At 65.5% G+C, this 19266-nt stretch overlaps 2 protein-coding genes across 13 annotated transcripts; both read right to left on the reverse strand.

Annotated features, from left to right (window-relative positions):
- Window positions 1-276: 276 nt before the first annotated feature.
- MAPK12 (mitogen-activated protein kinase 12) lies at window positions 277-8947 on the reverse strand. 6 transcript variants are annotated; one of them, XM_059937241.1, is made up of 12 exons: window positions 8251-8944; window positions 8049-8178; window positions 6244-6302; window positions 5266-5377; window positions 5129-5158; window positions 4827-4874; window positions 4141-4255; window positions 3846-3917; window positions 3629-3708; window positions 3471-3549; window positions 3203-3376; window positions 277-818 (listed from the first exon to the last, which is right to left on the reverse strand). In XM_059937241.1, exons 1-12 carry the CDS (start codon window positions 8373-8375, stop codon window positions 739-741), a joined length of 1104 nt encoding a protein of 367 aa, XP_059793224.1. In that variant the 5' UTR covers window positions 8376-8944; the 3' UTR covers window positions 277-738. The 6 variants fall into 6 exon arrangements, with proteins under 6 accessions (XP_059793224.1, XP_059793221.1, XP_059793220.1 ...); XM_059937238.1 differs by lacking the exon at window positions 277-818 and adding an exon at window positions 1675-2728 and having other exon boundaries at window positions 8251-8947; XM_059937237.1 differs by lacking the exon at window positions 277-818 and having other exon boundaries at window positions 2735-3376; window positions 3629-3702; window positions 8251-8947.
- Window positions 8948-10416: 1469 nt separating this feature from the next.
- Window positions 10417-16778, reverse strand: MAPK11 (mitogen-activated protein kinase 11). Of its 7 annotated transcripts, none has more exons than XM_059937245.1 (12): window positions 16606-16771; window positions 14210-14351; window positions 14077-14135; window positions 13895-14006; window positions 13791-13820; window positions 13661-13708; window positions 13461-13575; window positions 13067-13138; window positions 12779-12858; window positions 12240-12318; window positions 11980-12153; window positions 11523-11700 (listed from the first exon to the last, which is right to left on the reverse strand). In XM_059937245.1, exons 1-12 carry the CDS (start codon window positions 16719-16721, stop codon window positions 11621-11623), a joined length of 1107 nt encoding a protein of 368 aa, XP_059793228.1. In that variant the 5' UTR covers window positions 16722-16771; the 3' UTR covers window positions 11523-11620. The 7 variants fall into 7 exon arrangements, 6 of the variants coding, with proteins under 6 accessions (XP_059793226.1, XP_059793227.1, XP_059793231.1 ...); XM_059937247.1 differs by having other exon boundaries at window positions 14210-14339; window positions 16606-16770; XM_059937243.1 differs by lacking the exon at window positions 12240-12318 and having other exon boundaries at window positions 10417-11700.
- Window positions 16779-19266: the final 2488 nt, after the last annotated feature.

Here is a 19266-nt window from a genome sequence, read left to right on the forward strand (position 1 = left end):
CTGCCCTGGGTCTGAGTCCAGGGTCTTAGCTTAGAGGAAGGCCACACCACAAGAGAGGCAGGGCCAAGCCCTAATGTGGGGGGCTCCAGACTTGGGGCTCACTGGCACAGGACGGGGGGTTGGGGGTAGGTGGGCACCAGCTTTGTGACCTGGGAGGGAGGAGGTGCCCAGGCCCAGTGGCTCAAGACGGGGCCGAGGCTCCCAGGCCAGCCCCCTTACTCCATACAGAAGCCTAAAGGTGGAGATCCAGCCCAGGAATCAGGAAGTGAAGCAGAGTGGGAGCTACAAAAGGGTTTATTTCCTCCAGCCGTGTGGCCAATGTACATTTAAGGGGGGTGGCGCAGGAGCGTCCACACCAACGCCCCCAGGAGACGTGTCCCTGAGTCAGTGCTCTGCACCCTCCCGTCCTTCCTTTTCAGCACAGTCCAGAGCAGGCAGGGTCAGAGACTAGGCTTTGACCCCAAACCCCATCCCACCCCACAGGTTCTTAGGCTTCTGCTGCACCCTGGGGGAGGGGACCACTGCTCAGGGGGTCAGAGCCCAGCCCCAGGTCAGGGGGGCGTCCTGTCCAGAAAGTCCAGATGCTCCTCCAAGGTTAGGCTGAGGTGGGGTCTGAGAGCAGGGGAACAGGCTTCCAGAAGAGGTTCCATGGAACGAGGGGACTCCTGGGATGCAAGCCCCAGCCAAGGTCCCAGTGGCAAACAGGATCTCCCTTCCAGGCCCCGAGCCCAGGGGTATTCACAGGGCCGTCTCCTTGGAGACCTTGGCCCCCAGCTGTCGGGGAGGCTTGAAGCTGAGCACCTCTCTATATGTGACACCTGGGGCAGGGTGAGAGGGACAGAGTCATGGGAGAAGGGGCCCATCACCTGTTAAGACAGCTCCACAGTGCGCACCAAGGAGGGACGCCAGTGACCAAGACGAAGCACTGGGCCTAGCTCATTGGTGCTCGCGGGGACCAGCGATAAGTCCCATGAGATTCCACTTGGGGCGGGGGCGGAGAGAGGAGGCCCAGAGCACAGGCTGTTAGTCACTGAACTAGGGGGCCCACCCGCCCCCCAAAATAACAGGGTCAGAGATCACCGCTGGGGTTCAGGCACCAGGTGGGCTCCTTTGTCCCACATGTGCAAGTCCACCTGTGTCCATCCACAGGGACTGTCCACCCTCACAGGGCTCCTGTAACCCACACCCACGGCCCCTAGGGTGGCCTTGGCTCCACAGCGTGCCTCAGTGAACAGAGGACATCTGAGGAATGTAAACCCACGTGTTCACATGAGTGGACTTGCTCAGGGTCCCACCAGGGCACACCCCAGCTTCTGGATCCAGAACATCTATAAAGGTTTAAACGAGTGTGGGGACTTCCCTGGTGGCACAGTGGTTGAGAATCCGCCTGCCAACGCAGGGGACATGGGTTTGACTGCTGGTCCGGGAAGATCCCACGTGCTGCGGAGCAACTAAGCCCATGCGCCACAACTATTGAGCCTGCGCTCTAGAGCCCGTGAGCCACAACTACTGAGCCCACGTGCCACAACTACTGAAGCCCGCGCGCCCAGAGCCCAAGCTCTGCAATGAGAAGCCCTCGCACTGCAACGAAGGGTAGCCCCCGCTCGCCGCAACTAGAGAAAGCCCACGCGCAGCAACTAAGACCCAACAACGAAGACCCAATGCAGCCAGAAATACATAAATAAATAAATTTATAAACGAGTGTGGAATTCCCACCAACCACCTGCAGCATCCAGCTTCCTCACCAGTGCTCATGTCCCCTGCACCATGCCCAGAGCAAGCCGTCCCAAAGGAAGGGGGGTGCTGCTCCGCCTCCCCTCTGAGCAGCCTGCAAAAGGACAGTTCCGCGCCACCTACCCCAGGGTGCCCACGCTCACCTGGCCACGGGAACGCCCGTTTGGGGGACCACTGGTACTCCACAAGCCCAGTTCAGGAAGGACTGTGCCTTTAGAGCAGGTGGTCTGTGTGGTTTGCACAGCACACGGCACAGTTGTATTCCTACCCCGTGGGGTGCCTCCCAGGCCCTCATCTAACCCTGGTGCGGGGGCCCATCCACACAGGGAAGGTTTGTGTGGAGAGGTCCTTGCTGTAAAGCTGGCTTTTCCCGGGGAAACAGGAGGTGATGAGTTTGCATTCCTGACCAGGGGCTCAACCACAAACAGACCACGTGTCCACCATGGTCTGTAGTAAAAGCAAAAGCTCTCACTACAGTTTGTGGCGGAGACCGCAGAGAGGATCCTGTGGCCCATGGTTTTCGGTTTTCTTGTTATCTTTCTAGCAACAGAGAACTTACAAGCACAAAACACAGCACGGATAAGGGCAGAGCCCCTGCTGGGGCTCCCCGATGACCCTGAAGAATGTGGTTTGAGAAGCACAACCCGTCCAGCCCCACCCCTATCCCCCACATCCAGGACCACGGCCCCAGGTCTGAGGCACAGCCAGGACGGGGTCTAGGACAGTGGCGACCAGTGCCACAGCTCCGTCGGCGCTAACTGCTGCCCTCAGACGTCCCTGCTCCCCCAGGCGGGTCCCGCAGCCACCGAGAGAAGACGCCTGCCATGCCGGAGTGGAGCTAGACAAGGCCCGTTCCAGCATGGGACGTCAGGGCCCAAGCAGAGGGAGGCCCGGGGACTGGGCAGGCCGTCCGAGCCCAGCCTCAGGCTGAGCAGGTGCTGGGAGCCCTCAGAGATGAAGAGAGGGGCCCTTGGTCTCCAGGCCAATGCAAAGCCTGGAGATGCAGAGCACAGGTAAAGGGAGGTCTGAAGTGCTCAGTGGGGCTAGAGGGGACGGGCGAGGGGTAGTGAGGAAGGGGGAGGTGCTATGGGCTGCCTGGAGTGGACCTGATCCTGCTGGCAGGACGAGAGGGGAGTGCAGCTGTCTAGGTAGGAGGGGTCCTGAAAGGGGCACACAGGCCAGAAGATTCAAGAGGTATGAGCAGAGGCCTGGGGGAGTGGGTGCTGAGGGCCTCCGGGGTAGCCCGGCCTCTGGCCTAGACATGCGGAGGCACGCTGGCAGGCCTGGGGGCTGGGAGAGGCCAAGTGCTCAGGTGGCCTTGGCCCGGAAGCCCAGCTGCCCCGACCTCCACTGTGTTCCTCACCTAACCTGCATCCCAGGGTGGGGGTACCCAGGACTCTGAGCCCTGGCCACCTGCACGGGGCTGGTGGGGTCCAGCCACAGGCCCTGCCCAGAGCCCCCCACTCACGCTTCCACTCGTCCAGCATGCGGTCCACGTCATCAAAGGATTCATCGTACTTTTGGGCCTTGGGCTCGTCCTCGGTGTCGTGCAGCGACTCGAAGTAGGGGTGGGTCAGCGCCTTGGCCGCCGTCACCCGCCGCTCCGCATCCAGCACCAGCATTTTCTCCAGGAGGTTCACGGCTGGGGGAAGGGCAGATCAGGCCAGGCCGAGGGGAGGGTCCCAGGCCCCAGTACCCATGTCACTGACCCCATGCCCACCGCAGTCCCACCCTACCCAGAGGGCTCGCGTTGGTCAGGATGGAGGCAAAATCCTTTTTCTGTAGCTCAGGGAGGCCCTTCATGTAGTTCTGAGCCTGTGTGGGAAGAAAGGGTGAGGCGCCGGCCCCCAGGCCCAGACCCAGGCCTCCAGCTCACGCCCGGCTCCCGACTGACCTCGGCACTCTGCAGCCTCTGCACGAACTCAGGGGGAGGCGTCCCCGTCACCTTCATGATCTCCTTCAGCTGGTCTAGGTCTTGGCTGAGGTCAGGAGCACAGTGCAGGGCCAGAGAGCAGAGCTCACCTACCCACCCAGCCTGGGCAGTGTGCCTGGCCTGCTCCCCGCAGGTGTAGGGCAAGCCTCCCCCGCACCCGGCTCCAGGTGTAGGATACGGTCGCTGCCTTTGAAGAGCGTCTTCCCTGTGATCATCTCAGCCATGATGCAGCCCACTGACCAGATGTCCACTGAGACAGAAGCCCCTCCATCAGGGCCCTGTGGGCTGGGGAGGGGGGCACACACAGACGCGGGAGTGGGGGCAGTGGAGGGGGGCATGGGCCCAGGAGCCATCGAGCCTACCACGCCCTGCCCAGCCCCGGCCCAGCTCAGCAGCCTCCCCGCAGAGCAGCTCGGGCAGGGGGGGGCTAGGAAGCTGGTGCCGCGGGGCCGCATCTCCGGGCAGCTCCTCACCCGTCTGTGTGTAGTGCATCCAATTCAAGATGACCTCAGGCGCCCGGTACCACCGGGTCACCACGTATCCAGTCATCTCGCTATCTGCCTGCCGGGCCAGGCCAAAGTCCAGGATCTACAGCCAGAATCAGAAGGTGGGGCAAAGCAGTCCCTGGGGAGTGGGTGGGCCAGCCGTGGTCCAGAAGACCCCAAGGGGACTGGGCACACCGGGGCCTCGTGCCAACCCTCTGGGGCCCGAGGTCGCAGCCAGGTACCCCTAAGCCTCCCTGTGGGTTCCTCCCCACAGCCAGTGCACCCAGCCCAACCGACCATGCCTGCCCCTGACCCTTAGAACAGGCACCCCAGGGGGCTCTCCCGCCCCTGCTCCTCCACTCCCTGCGAACCGCCGGGCCCTAGCCAGCGATTTTGGGAAGGCCTGCTCAGCCCTGCCCTGACTCAGGTACGGGGAGCTGGGGACACCACCTGCCCTTCCCCTCAAGCAGGTATGGGAGTGTGCCCCGTGCCACCTCACCCAGTGCCTCCCCAGGGCCCATCTGCCCATCAGCTGCTCGGCCACTGCCTGGATGGCTGTGGTCTGTCCCTCCGCCTGGGCCTGGGCCAGTCCACCTCCAGGCCTGAGGGCCAAGGGGCCAGCGGGCCGATGGGCAGGTGTTGGGGGGGCCCCGAGCCCCCAACCCCACACACACCTTCAGCTCACAGTCCTCGTTCACGGCCAGGTTGCCAGGCTTCAGGTCCTGGGAACAGAAGAAAGGTGGCCGTGCAGCCCCGCCCGCCAGGGCGCAAGCGCCCGGGCCCGGGCAGCTACTGAATGTGCGAGCATCGGGCTAGGCCGGGCCACCCCGCAGCCCTTCCAGGAAGGGTGGAGGTGCACAGCCCCCAGGCTGTGTGCAGGCAGGGTGCCCCCTCGCGGGTGAGACAGGAAGCTCCAAAGGTGGAGCCCCTCGCGCGCCCACAGCCAGGGGAAGCGCCCACCGTGGCCAGGACTCACCCTGTGGATGATGCCAGCAGCGTGGATGTACTGTGGGGACACAGAGGGGTCAGCAGCGGTCAGTGCGCAGGAACGTCAGAGCCCCGGCCCTGCCTAGGGGGACCCCACCCACTCTGGCGGCCCCCCCACGTCCCCACCTTCAGCCCCTTGAGCATCTGGTAGACGAGGAACTGGATCCGGTCCTCACTCAGCTTCTCGTGCTTCATGAGCTTCCCCAGGTCGGTGCCCATGAACGGCATCACCAGGTAACTGCGGGGTCAGGGAGGGGCCAGACAGCCGGGGTCACGCCCGTGGGCCTGGGCTCAGGCCCTGGAAGACCCTGTCACCCCGCAGCACCCGGTCCCCACCTCCCACAGCACTGCACTGGGCTCTACCCTCCGACCACCCACCGGGCCCTGCGATGCCAGGCAGGTCGGACTGTGCTTTGGGGACTCCTGAAGGGTGGCCTAGGGGCTGGGAGACAAAGGCTCATAGGCAGGGGAGGGGGCGAGAGAAAGGAGGGAAGTGCCTGCGGGCAGGGGTGTGACAGCAGGACATCTGGGTCAGAGGGGCAGGCTGGGCAGGTGGACGGAGACACAGGGAGGGATGCTTAGCACCCCGCCAGGACACCCTGCCAGCACGAGTCCTTGACCTCTGCCAGGTCAGGCAACGAGGAGCCTGTCCTGCCCCGCCCTTCCCGGGCCAGGCCCCTGGCTCTCGGCCAACAGCAGTGTGAGGCCAGGGGTGGCCACCCGGGCAGGCGCAGGGCAGCACTGGGTCCCCCCTGCCCGCCAGCAAAGGTCAGCAGCTCCAGTTACAGGCCACACCCTTAGCGCCAAGCTTCCAGAGCACGGGACCCACTAACAAACGCTCAGGTACAAGGCTCACACCTCCAGCACTGGAGGAGGAGGCCCAGATCCACCCAGTGGTACCAGCACCGTGGGTCCCCGGGGCATGCGGCAGGGGGTGGACGGTGGTGTGGTGAGCAGGTGGGCAGTGTGCACCTGACCCCCATCCAGGCTGCAAGGCAAGGCCTGCCTCAAGCGGCCCACCTGCCAACCCCACACCTGAAGCAGACACCCAAGAGCCACCCGACACCACCTGCTCTGCCCGGCCAGCCCCAGGCCGGCACTCACAAGTCTGTGAAATCATCCAGGGTCTCATTGGGTGTGAACACATCCAGCAGCCCAATTACCTGGGGAGGAGGCCACAGCACCAGGTGGGCTGGGGACACAGATACAGCGGAGGGCACACCCTGCTCTGGGCAGGAAAGGCCCCTGCAGCTGTCCTGGTCTCCCCCCGCTGCCCACAGGGCCCAGCTCTGCCCACTGGCAGCTCAACCCTGCCCTGGCACACATGCCCATAAACAAGGGCTATTTTTGGATGGTGACAGCCGGGATACTTTGGGGGAGGGGCAGCCCCAAGTCTGGGTCAGCTCCCAGCCATCCAAGGAGCTCCAGCCCCTTGGCCCTTCCTCCCACTCTTCCTATCCCCACTGAAGACCCAGGAACAGTGTGGGGACAGCCAGTATCTAGCAGGCCCTTCCAGGGGCCATGCCTCTGCCAGAGAAATCCAGGCAGGCAGCACTATGACCAAACCGACAGCCAGACCCGGCCCCGCAGCCCTCTGGTCGGGGGTGATGGACAGCAGACAGGTAATGTGACAACTGGCACCTGGGGCTTCTGGTGACAGGGCCTCCAGGGACCCCAGGAGGCCTGCACATCAGAGTGGCTGGAGGGACAGGTGGATGTGCTGGCAGGGGGACACCTGGCAGAGGTCATGCGAATGGTGGCCGGGCAGGAGGCAGAACACTCGGAGCGCTTGAGGAATACGGGGAGAGAGGCCAGGTGGCCGAGGACCAGGCCAGGGAGCAGCCAAAAAGAAGCCGAAGAAAACCCAAGCACGCCCTCGACACCAGGTGAAGGCTTGCTTTAATCCTAGGAGCCACAGCGGAAGAGTTTAAATCGGTGTGATGCTGAATGTGTCCCCTGGCTGCTATACGGAGACAAACCGGAGTGAGGTGAGAGTGGACACTAGGTGGAGGGACAGCTAGATGACCAACGCAGCCACCAGGGCCAGAGACGTGGGCGGGCGGGAGGAGGGAACAGTGGGACGTCCAGAGAGGGGCCTGGAGGCAGGTGAGGCCCGGGCATCGGGAGGAGGATTTAGCAAGAATCCCGGAAGTTAAACGGGGTCCACCAGGTTGGTGGAGGCTTCTGGGCCTCCGCAGCGCAGAGGGCGGCCTGGACTGGGGGGAGGGGGAGGAGGCCTGAAGCGGGCACAGAAGGGGCAGGACTGGGACCTCAGCCTCCCAGAGCCTACTTCCTCCAGAAAAAGGGGTTTGTGAAAGGCAGCGCTGGAGGGAGGCGGCGGCACCCGGACGCTGAGGGGCTGCTGAGGCTCAGGAGGCGGAGTGGGGTCAGGAGAGGGGCTGGAGGAGGGGGGTCGGGTGGGGCGGCAGGGGGATGCCCGCGAGAGAAGCTAAGTGCCGCTTCCAGGAAAACCGCTCCTCCCACTTGAGGTCCCCTCTCACCTCGGGGCTCCTGGCTGGAGGCAGGGTTTGGAGTGAGACCTGGAGGATCCCCTCGGCCTGGGCAAGTGGCCGTCCCCTGACCAGACCCTGGGCCGAGGAGCCAGATGCGGCTCCGGGAAGACGCCAAAGAGCTAAGTCCTTCCCGGGACTGGCCCAGGCGGAGCGGACTAGACCCCGGGGAAGCAGCTCTCTTAGCACGAGGCGGGGCTCGGCCCTCACCACTGTGACCCCCACCCCCGGGGACACTGCCTGACCCCTCGCCTCCGCCCGCCCCGCCACCCAGGGGAGCAAGCCCAGGGGCTGGGTAGAAGGGACCGGGTCTTCGGGGCAGGATTTGGGGGGAGGAGGGAGATGAGCAGAGGTGAGGTGATGGACGCCGGGCCCGGAGCTGGGGGCTGCGCGACTCACGTTCTCATGGCGCATGTGCTTGAGCAGGCGCAGCTCGCGGTAGGCGCGCTTGGCGAACAGCTCGGACTGGAAGGGCCGGTACAGCTTCTTTATGGCCACCTTGGCGCCCGTGCGGCTGTCCACCGCCGAGCTGCGGGGCGCACCGCTTAGCGGGAGGCCCGGGCCACCCCGCCCCCGGCCACCCCGCCCGGCCTGTGCTCACCACACGGCGCCATAGGCGCCCGAGCCCACGGGCTGCAGGTCCTGGTACACGGCGCGCACCTCCCAGGCCGTCTTGGTCACCTCTTGGCGGTAAAAGCCCTTGCGGGCTAGCTGCGGAGAGCTCATGGCTGGCCGGGCACCGCCCCCGCCGCGGACCCCGCGGGCGCTTCGCCTCGAGGGCCGGGGACCCGGGATCCGTGAGACGACCTGGCGCGCACCCCGGGCCACCGCGCGGGCAGAGCCGGCTCCGCGCCGCCGCCGTGGCACCCTGCTGCCGGCTTTCGCGTCCGGGCTCTCCGGAGCCGCCGACCCCGGCCCGAGCCCAGCCCCCGCCCGGGTAGCGCGCGGCCCCTCCCCTGCGGGCGGACCAACCGGCCCCCGGGCCGCGCGCACGTGACGCCCCTTCCGCCCTTCGGCCCCTCCGGAAACTTGAGGCGGCGGCCGCCGCCGGGGAGGCCGAAGGCTGGGGGAGGGGAGCGCCGCCCCGCAGCTCTGTCCCAGCCTAGACCCAGACGCGGCGCCCGAGACCCCGGCCCGCCTCCGCACTCCGCACTCGGGATGAACTACGCGGACCCGAGTGGAGGCTGTGTCAGCGGGGCGCCGTGGGGCTCGCGCCTCCTCCTCACGACCGCGCCCCCAGGGCGCTGGCCCGTCCTGGCAGCCTGAGCTTGTCCACTGCTACCCCCAACCGCAAACCACTGTCCACCAGCCCCGCCCACTTCCAACTCCCCGCCCCCAGGACGCCCTCACCCTGGGGCTGACCCATCCACCCCCCAGTACGGGGTTCCCCGGCCCCTATCTTGCCTCCATCCCCCTCTCCCAGTGAAGAAGTTGATTCTGTCTCCCAAACTCAGGCTGCCTCCCAAGCCGGAAGCAGAGAGGGTGGGCTTTGTAGGTCCCCCTGGGCCCCTGTGCTCTGAAGGCTGCTCCTCGCTGCCCCCGTCTGGGTGGAGACTGCTCCAGAGATTTGCTCGTCCCTCTGCCTGTCCCACCCCTGCCCAGCGGAGGCCCTCAGGTTTGCTCTTCAAAGCCCAGCCCGAGCCTCTCCACTCTCTCCAGGGAGGTGTGCCTGACCCCAGGGGTGAAGGGGGGCCCTACTGGGGCTCTCTCGGTGGGTGCCCCCTTACCCTTAGGTGGGGGCATCATCATTTCATGGGTCTGGCCCCATCCTGGACCAGATGCCACTGGACGACAGAGCCCCCAGCCCCGTGGCCCAGACCTGAGAGTGGGGTAATAAGATCCCCAGGGCCCCCTGCCCCGCCCTCTGTGCCCTGTGCCATGAATCAGCAGCTCAGCAGCTCCGGCCTGGCCAGAGCAGCTTTACAGCTGGGCTGCGCGGTGATCTGATCGGGGTGCTGAGGAGTTGCAGGCTTGTCAGTGGGGGCAGCCTGCTGTCACTGGAGCCACAACCACCCATCCCCGTGCCCTTCATGCCCTGGGCTGCCTGTGGCACTCCACCTGTCTCCTCCAGGAAGCCCCCTGCTGGCCTCCTTACTCCCTGTGATGGGGTCCAGGGGTCCAGAAGGGTCCTGCATCAGGCCAGACTCCCAGATGGGGCATGTCCCAGTTCTGCTCCCATCCCCGCCCCCCCCCACAGGACTTGGCCCAGCCTGGTCTCCAGGGGTTCTCCGAGACCTGAGGACCAGCACCCACACTGACCAGGCCTCTGCAGGCCCAGCTCCCAGATGATCCCCACCCCCACCCCCAGGGCCTAGGGCAAAGGCATAGAAGGTCCCTATCCTGGGGCTACCCTGCCTTCCCAGCCTGAGCTGCAGTGAGCAGCAGGGGCTGGTAGCTCAGTGTGTGTCCCGAAGGCTGAAGCAGCCCTCTTTCCCCTTAACAAGGAAGGAAAGGAAAGCTGTCTCCCTGACCCTGGGGAAGGGCAGGCCTTTGCTCCCAGAGACCTCAACAGCCCCCACCCGTGTCCTCCCTGACCACTGAGTGAAGGGGCAGGTCTGGATCTGGGCCAGATCCTGCCCAATGAACCTCTGAGGGCAGCGGGTTGATTGCTGGTGGACATCACGCCCTGTCCAACTCAGATCCCACTGGCCCTCAGGGAGCAGGGAGGGTGAAGATGGCTGCTCTGACCAGGGACCAGGGGGATATGGCCACCCTCTCCAGGCAGTGGGGGCAGCGAGGGAGCAGGACCTAGAGCCGGAGACACAAGCCGAGTGAGAGGGGAACTTTATTGCGAAACCCTGGGGCAGGCACTTGGCATTCAGACCTCCCTGGTCCTGCAAGGTGAGAGGTCACCACCTGACAGACGCCCCTTGACGGAGGACCCACACCTCCCACACGCCTGGAGCAGGGCCCTGTCCCAGAGGTCGCTAGGTCAGCTCCACTCTGGAAGGCGGGAAGAGGACAAGGGCTGACCCACAGACTTGAGCACCCCAGCGCCGGGCTGCAGGGCCAGAGGGTGGGCAGAGGTAGAGTGGGCAGAGATTTCTTCATCAGCTCTGGCCAAGGTCCAGGATCCGGGTCCACATCGGCATCTGTGTCCTCAAGGCTGGAGGCCCCCATGCCTGCCAGCCCCCCAGCTGGCACGGTGCCCTCATGCCTCAGAACCCTGCTGCAGCCCTCACACCCAAGGAGCAGGGGGCTTTTGCTCACATGGCTGCCCACGGCCACCTGAGCCCGTTGCATGCTGCCCAGCAGGATCTCAGCAATGCCCCCTCCCCGCCCACACCAGGAACTGAGGGGAGGGGAGGCAAGAGTAGAGCCACCCCAACTTGGGCCTCCTGCTGGTCATGGCCACTGGCCCTCAGGTGCCCTCAGGTTCACATGCGCCTGCATCTGCTTTGACATGTGAATTCCAGGAGCATATATGTGCCACACAGCATAGGTGAACACATGGCTCCAGGCAGCTGTCCCCACTCTGCCACCCCCATGGAAGATCCTTTGAGTCTCAGCACTTTCCAGGGTAGCCCCCCACTTCCAGGCTGAGCAGCTCTGACCATCGAGACCCCTTCCTTTGTCTCCAGGAGGCTCCGGCCCCAAGGCACCACCCCCCACAGACAGCCCTCTGCGAGCCAGGAGATCTGGAAACAGACACACTCCCCAGGGGGGAGCTCTTATGGCACCCAGGTCCCCCATAGCGAGGTCCCAATAGAGACCCAGGTTGCTGGGAGGGGGTAGGAGGACCAAGGAAGTCCAGGATGCTCTATCCAGACTCCTACACCCATGGCTCACACACGTGCAGGCTTCCCACAAGGAGCGGCGTGTAGACAAGGGTCCCAGGCCAGGGGTGGGCGCTGCTGGCCGCAGTGGTGTTGGGAGGTGCCCCTCGTGGAAGTCTGGCAGGCCGAGGAGGGAGGGCAGGCGGGCTCAGGCCCCTCCTCGGGTCCGAGTGCAGCTGGCGAGCCGCATTCCCCTCACTGCTTAACGTCCAGGCTGCCAGGCGGCTGCGGTGGCTCTGGGGGCTTGAAGCTGAGGACTTCCTGGTAGGTGAGCTCTGCGAGGGGAGGGTGAAGGGTGAGCTCAGGCCTTCAGCAGCCCAGGCCCACCACCCTCTGAGAGCAGCCTCGGCCCATGGGCCCCTTCCTGGGCCTGCCCCGTGCTGCCCCCAAGCCTCTGCTGGACACACCCAACCCCAGCTCTACCTGCCCCCCCTAGAGCGGGGCTGGGGGGCCGTGTTGTTGCCTCGCTCAGACCACTCTCAAGAGGAACTGGAGCACTTTCTGCAGAAAACAGGCAGCGCCCAGCCTCTGGGGGATGCAGCCCTCAGGCCCACCCTTCCACTCCTCCACCGTGCGCTCCTTGGCCTCAACGCTTTCGTCGTAGGGCTCGGCCTCGGGCTCATCCTCGGGGTCGTGGTACTGGCTGAAGTAGGCGTGGGCCAGGGCCTCGGCTGCACTGACCCTCTGGTCGCTGTCCAGTACCAGCATCCGTCCCAGGAGGTCCACAGCTGCCGAGGGGCGGGGTGCGGGGGTGGTCAGCTCCACAGCCAGGGCTAGACGTGGAGCCCAGCCCGGACCTAGGCCCCATCCTCACCCAGGGGGTTAGCTCCACGGAAGAGGCTCCTGAGGTCCTTCTGGGGCATGTGGGGCAGGGACTGGATGTAGGTCCGGGCCTAGGAGCACAGCGCAAGGGCCTGAGGGGGCTGTTCAACGCCCGCCTCCCGTGGCCCTAAGCCCGGCAGAGGCTTGCCAGGAGAAGCCCCCAGACTCAGTCACTCCAGCAGGCCTGGGCAAGGGCACACGCGGACCGGAGACCTCCCCACTCTGGATGTGGCGGCTCCAGCACCTTGCCTGCCCCTACGTGCCTGCAGGTCACAGGCCTGGTGCCACTCCACTGTGCATGGCCGGGACACTGCAGGCGCCAAGGTTTTACCCTCACCGTCCCTCATGCCCGGAATGTCTCCGCAGTTCACCTGTTTCCCCCTGAAGGGGTCAGCGCCTGCCTTGGGGTCTATTCCACTGTGACCCATGCTCCCCCCGTGGTGCCCCATCTATTCCCACAGCGCCCCTTCCTCCAGAGTGCGGGCGGGGGAGTGGTTGGTCAGCAGAGGGGGCTGGTGACCGATGACTCACATGTTCTGAGGATATCTTTGCCAGAACCTCAGGGCTGGGTGTGCCCACCACCTCCATGATGCGCTTCAGCTGGTCGATGTCTGCCTGGCTCAGGAAATGCCCAACGGCCAAGCATGGACTCTCCCCGGGACCCCAAACCCCAGACGTTGGGTCACTGCCCAGAACCTGCTCTCCTGCCGCTGGGGACAGTGAGCCCAAGGTGGCACGGAGTGGGGCAGAGCCCACCCCCCTCGACCCCCACCGCGCAGCAGCAGACCCTGGCTCACCCCTAACCTGCGCCAAGGATACAGTCATTTCCTGGGAAGAGGGCCTTTCCCTGGAGCAGCTCGGCCATGATGCAGCCCACAGACCAGATGTCCACTGTGGGAGGAGGCGCCTCCATCAGTCTGCCCACCCCAAGTCCCTCCTCAGAGAGCCGGGGGTTGGCTGCACTGCGCCAGCCCAGTGGCCCTGCGCTCACGCTCAGGCCCAAAGCCAGCAGCCCCTCCTCTCCAGACACAACCCTGGGCCGGGGGAAGCGTCAGCCCAGGACCCACCGTGCTCTGCCTTTCTGAAGGTCTGTTTGTGAACGCAGGTCCCACACCTGGCCTGCCCCCCGGGGTCCTTGGCCTCTGGGCCCCGGCCCCACCCCCTCCCCAGGCCCGCCGGCCCCACGGGGCGGCCCCACGCGGGCTGACGTCACCTGTCTGGTTGTAGTGCATCCAGTTCAGCATGATCTCAGGGGCCCGGTACCAGCGCGTGGCCACGTAGCCAGTCATCTCCTCGTCCGCCTGGCGCGCGAGCCCGAAGTCCAGGATCTAGAGGCACCCCCAGGCTTGTCAGCGCCTCCGGGGCCCCGCCTCCCCGCCGGCCGACCCGCCAGCCCCTCCCCCAGCCGCTCACCCGCAGCTCGCAGTCCTCGTTCACGGCCAAGTTGCTGGGCTTCAGGTCCTGCAGGGCGGGCGCGGCGTGAGCGCAGGCAAAGCCGCCGCCGCAGGAGCCCCACGCGCCCCCCCTCGCGCGCGGCACCTACCCGGTGGATGATCCCCGCCGAGTGGATGTACTGCGAGGGGGAGACGGCGGGGGCGTCAGGTTCTGCCCCCTGCGCCCCCGCCCGCCCCCCGCTTCCCCGCCCACCTTCAGCCCGCGCAGCAGCTGGTACACGAGGAACTGAACGTGCTCGTCGCTCAGCGCCTGGCACTTGACGATGTTGTTCAGGTCGGCGCCCATCAGCGTGGTCACCAGGTACCTGGGTAGCGGCACAGATCAGCACAGAGTCCCCACCCCGACCCCGCGCCCTCCCCGCCGCGGCCGCTCACACTTCGCTGAAGTCCTCGAGGGAGGTGGCCGGCGTGAACACGTCCAGCAGCCCGATGACCTGGGTGCAGAGGGCAGTCAGGGCTCGGCGGCCCGCGGGCGCCCCGACCCCCGGCCCGGCCGCCCCCGGCTCACGTTCTCGTGCTTCAGGTGCTTGAGCAGCCGCAGCTCGCGGTACGTCCTCCGCGCGTGGATCAGCGACTGGAAGGGGCGCGACAGCTTCTTCACCGCCACCCTCTGGCGCAGCCGCGTGTCATAGGCCGAGCTGCAAGGCGGCCTGTGAGGCCGAGCCTCCATCGCGCGGTCCCCACAGGCCAGAAGGCCTCCGGCACCAGGAGGCGGTCTGAACACTCCCTCCAAGCCTCTCCCCTCCCTCCTGGGGTCCTGCACCTTCCTCCAGAGTCAGCTCACCCTCCACCCTGCCCTCTGACCCCCAGCCTTCCCAGCCCACCTGGCAGCCCAGGGCAGGACCTGGATTTCTCCTGTCTCCTGGCCCCAGTGACTCTTGCCCCCAGCTCAGGGTGGAAATAACAGCCCAGGGAAACAGCCAGCGGCAGACAGCAGGCAGTCCTCCAGCTCCCCCATAGGCCAGGGGGTCTGGGAGGCCCCCTGAGGGGGTTCCAGAGTCACCTCCAAAGCCCCCAAATATTCAAAATATGGAGGAAAACCTGACCAAAGGGGTTTATTCCATCATTGTTTTTCACAACGAGAAACTGGACAGTAGGAAATACCCAGCAGAGGGTGGTGCCTGGACCCACAGAACATCTCCCCTCGTGCAACCCCACTCCCCTGAGGTCCAGACCCGCAAGCCCCACACCCAGCTACTCTTCACAGGAGATGCCACACTCACGGGCATCATCCTCAAACACAAGTGGCTGGGTCGTCCAGTGGCCCCGCTGCCCCTCGGGAAGGGATGCCTTCGCCCAGTGTTCCCTCTGGCTGCTGCTCGCCCCTTCCCTCCCACTTGATCTCCCGTCTCCAGGATCCAGCCTCCCTCCAGAGTGAGTGGAGCCTCAGCCCACCTCCCACGCCCACGCGGCCCAGGGAGCAGCTCCTGCAGGACCTGGGGTGCTCGTGGGCCCAGGCGGTGGTGGAGGAAAGCCCCTCCCCCATCCAAGCCACTGCTGGGGTGGGAAGTAGGGGAGTGGCTCTTCACTTAACGGGGTGTGCGCGCGCGTGTGTGTGTGTGTGTGTGTGCGCGCGCGCGCGCGCTTATGCGCGCGCAGCAGATCCTTTTGTGTCTGCACAGTCAACAAAGGACTGTGGGAATTGGCACCGGGTCACCAGCTTCCTCAGACATCAGAGGAGGGAGGGAGCCCATCACCGGCATGGGGGCCCTGCAGAGCTAAGTGGTGGAGAGAGACCTCCCCTGGGGAGCCTGACTATCCCTACGAGTTCCCAGAAGGCACTTCCAGCAAGGGCTCTGTCAGATCCCCCAGGGACCACTCACACATTGGCCCACACCCTCTTCCTGCCCTTGTGGTCTTAGAGATGAAGATAGAGGCCTGTGGCTGGAATGGCTGGAATGGCCTGAGGTTCCTGATGGCTGGCCAGTGGCAGAGTGAGATCTGAGGCCCAGAGGACCCCAAACCCCTGCTCCAGGCTCCAGTGCTGGGCCTTGGAAGAGGGTCTGAGAAGTCCCACTCCTAACCTTCTGCAGGATCCTGGAGCAACACCCTGCCCCCAGGGGCCCTGCCTCCCCACACCCATGACCCCGCAGTCACCTGGCACTTCACGGGTTCTGGATTCTGGGGGGGCACCTCTCAACATCCACACCCACAATCAGGCTCACTGTCAACACTGCAACTGCAACCTGGACTGTCCACAAGCCCCTTGCCACCCAAAGCCCCCTCCAGCCTCCACCCCACCAGGTCCAGAGGCCTCCCCCGTCCCCACCCTCCCTCCTGTCTGGGCTCCAGGGCCTAACTGCAGGCTGTGGTGTGAGCTCTCTTGGTTGGGGCAAAAATGGGGTGGGGGGTAGACGCCCCCTAGGGGGGATGGTAGGCGTCTCTGATCAGGCCTAAGCCCCATTCGGAGTCTGAGATCCCTTGGAAAATGGGGCAGTGGACTGGACCCACGGGGGAGCTTGAGGTCGTTCTCAGGTGAGGGGTTTTGCCCCCCACCCCCCAATCTGGGCTCTTCTTTTCCAAACAGAACTACCCACCCTGGGGCGGGGGTATCTGCCAGAGCCCAGGGCTGCCTGGCCCTTGACCGGGGGCACCCCCGATGCATGCTCAGACATCCAGGGGCCCGGGAGACCTGCCCGCCCTTTCGCCAGCTGTGACGCCGCAGGATTCGGGCCTGGAGGGGGACACTCCGGGTTCGAGGGGCGGGAGGACGACCCCTCTCCCGCCGGGGAGAGGCTCGGGTAGGAAAGTTTCCCTCACGCCCCCACCCCCCATTCATTCCTCGGATCCGCATAAGGCCCGGGGGCGGAGGCAGGGCGAGCCCCTCCCCACGCCGGGAACCCCGCACGGGCGGGGAGGGGGCGCGCGCTCAGTCCCCCCGCCCTTGCCCCGCCCCGCCCCTACCAGACGGAGCCGTAGGCGCCCGAGCCCACCGGGCGCAGCCCTTGCAGCCGCTGCGGCACCTCCCACACCGTCTTGTTCAGCTCCTGCCGGTAGAAGCCGGCGCGCGGGCCCGACATGTCCGGAGCGGCCGCAGCTCGGCCCGCGCCCCGCCCCGCGCCCCCCGCCCCGCGGAGCCCGAGCCGGAGGCCGGAGGCGGAGCAGAGCGGGGCGGGGCCGGGGAGGGGGTTCCCGCAGAGGAACGCGCGGCTTCCTGCCCCTCCGAGGCGGCGGCCGAGCGGAAACCGGCCTTCCCGGGGCGGGGTGGGGGGGTGGGGGGAGGGGGATGCCGCGGAACGACTTACCGCCCACCTCCCGGGGTCCACGCACTTCCCCAATATACGCCGCGTGGGTCCTCGGCGCGGCACTGCCCGGACCAAGGCCGCCACCACCTCTCAGGACTCCGCTCCCCGCACCCTCCCCTGCCGGCACAGATGCCGGCACCTCCCCGCTGTCCACCTCCCGTCCCCGCACCCCGCCATCCGCCTAGTCCGGGTCCTGCGTTTAACGCCCCTTCAACCTGCTCTGGTCCGTGCATCCCTTCTCTCCTCTCACCTGCTCCGGGCCCTGCACCTCTTCCCCCAGCGTGTTCCCGCAGAAATGAAGATAGAATCCTCTAAATCAAAGAAGCCAGGGACAAACCATGGGAGGTATTTTTTATCAGAAGAGAATATACCCCCTAATAAAAGCTAGGCATTCGGTTGGATAGGGCCCGTCCGCCGTGGGCAGATGGAAGTGCCTTGGATCCTGGGTCAGCCTGGCTTCCCTCCCCCGTGGAGGCCATCCGGCCTTGGCGGTGTGCTTCGCTTCCCGGTAACCCTTCCACAGTCTGGTGTGGCATCCTGCACGGGCTGGCTCCAGGGCTGGGCCCAGCTGCCCCTTGGGAGAAGCGTGACTGCTGGGCCAGGCCCGGAGACCAGCCCTCAGGACCAGGGACAGCGGCGGCACCAGGGGCCTTTGGGGTGTTGGGCCCGTAAGAAGCTCTCCCCAAATGGGTCCTCTTTGGGGCCTGGTACCTTTCCTCCTTCTGAAACAGCTCCCTCAGCTGTCAACTCTTCGAGGAAGCCCACCCTGACTTTCCTAGGTACTGCGGGGCTCCCCTAGTTGGAAACCACAGTTCCCGAGATCTGGTGAACTCTGCCCAGCACTGCACATTTCCTCTCTCCACCTGGAAGGTGCAGTTCGCACAGGCGGCTGTACCTGTGAAGGGGAATGTTCCCTATTTCAGCATCTGCCTAGAGCTCTAGGCCAGAGCGATTACTTCTACTTCCCACTTAAAGTGACAGTGGTTCGGAGAGAACACTTGCCTGGGATATAAATAGCCTCCTGACCCTCCACCCTGCGGAAGCAGTGGGTAGAGGCTGGGCTGCCCCCGCCCAGGAGAGTGGGAAATCAGGCTGAGGTCCCAACCTTCCACTTTTTTGAAACAAACTAAAACCTGAGTTTTTATGTGAAATCTCCTGATATTTAAATATTGATAACCAAATTAAAATAAAACATGTCAACACAGTACCAGGCAAACGGACACTTCTGCCTGGCAAATCCGGACCCTGGGGGGAGCCCAAAAGTGAGAAAGGAAGCAGGGTCCCAGGCCCAGCTGCTCCGGCCTCAGTTCCCTCTCTGGGAGCCAGCGGAGGTCGGCGGGGATGGGGTGAGGACGCCGGTGTCCCCTCCCCCAGCCGCCCCACCCGGGGCCTCCTCGGGGCCTCACGCTGGGGGCACTTTCCCGGCCTGCCGGGCGAAGCAGCCGAGGTTTTGTGCGGAGTTAATGGAGCTTCAGCTAAAGCAGGGGAAGAGGAGGCGGGAGGGAGCAGCGGGCCGTGGGAACCGGCTGCGCGCCGCAGGGAGGGGCGGCCTTTGTCCTCTCTCCTCCACGGGGGCAGGGGTGTCTGTCGACCCGGAATCCCAGCTGCGAGTGGTCAGCGCTGACCAGAGGGGAGCAGCCTCACTGCCCTGCTCAGCGGTCACACACCGCGCTGAGACCCTCCCTCAGAGTTCAGCAAACCTGCCCTGGCACAGGGGCGCCCGCAGTGTGCCCGGCCGCCCGGGCAGATCAGTCTCAGCCAAGTTGCCCTCTGGAGGGGAAGGGGCTGTGATACTGCAGGGGAATGACCAGGGAGGATTCCCTGTGGTGGTGGGGTGGCAGGGAGAGCGCAGTCAGAGCCCCCAGGAGTGACCGCAGTGATGCTGGGCCAGCTTCCAGACACTCCAGCCCCTCAGGACTTAGCCTGACTTGAGGACCAGAATGGAGAGTGGTGGCCATGGGTGCAGGGCCGTGGCAGGCTGGGCAGGGAGCACCGACAGGATTTCAGATTTTTATTCGCATTGTGCTGTGTGTTTTCACAGCATCGTCCCGGCCGGCAGGTCGAGGACTGAGCCTGGAGGGAGGGTGGTGCGGATGGAGGGCAGCCAGGAGTGGCAGGCCCTGCCAGTGGGTGTGAGGATGGGGCACGGATGGGGCGGCACAGAATAGCCTCCTATGAGCCCTGGGTCCCCGGCACCCCACCCCTGGCCTCCTTCCACTCTCTGCTGTGATTCACAGCTACCCCTAAGTACCGAGATGCCCCCACCCTCCGTGTGCACTGTCCCCTCTCCACAGGTCCAGGCCATCCCCTCTTCAGCCCC

This window comes from Balaenoptera ricei, chromosome 10, assembly GCF_028023285.1.
Source record: "Balaenoptera ricei isolate mBalRic1 chromosome 10, mBalRic1.hap2, whole genome shotgun sequence".
Lineage (NCBI taxonomy): Eukaryota > Metazoa > Chordata > Mammalia > Artiodactyla > Balaenopteridae > Balaenoptera > Balaenoptera ricei.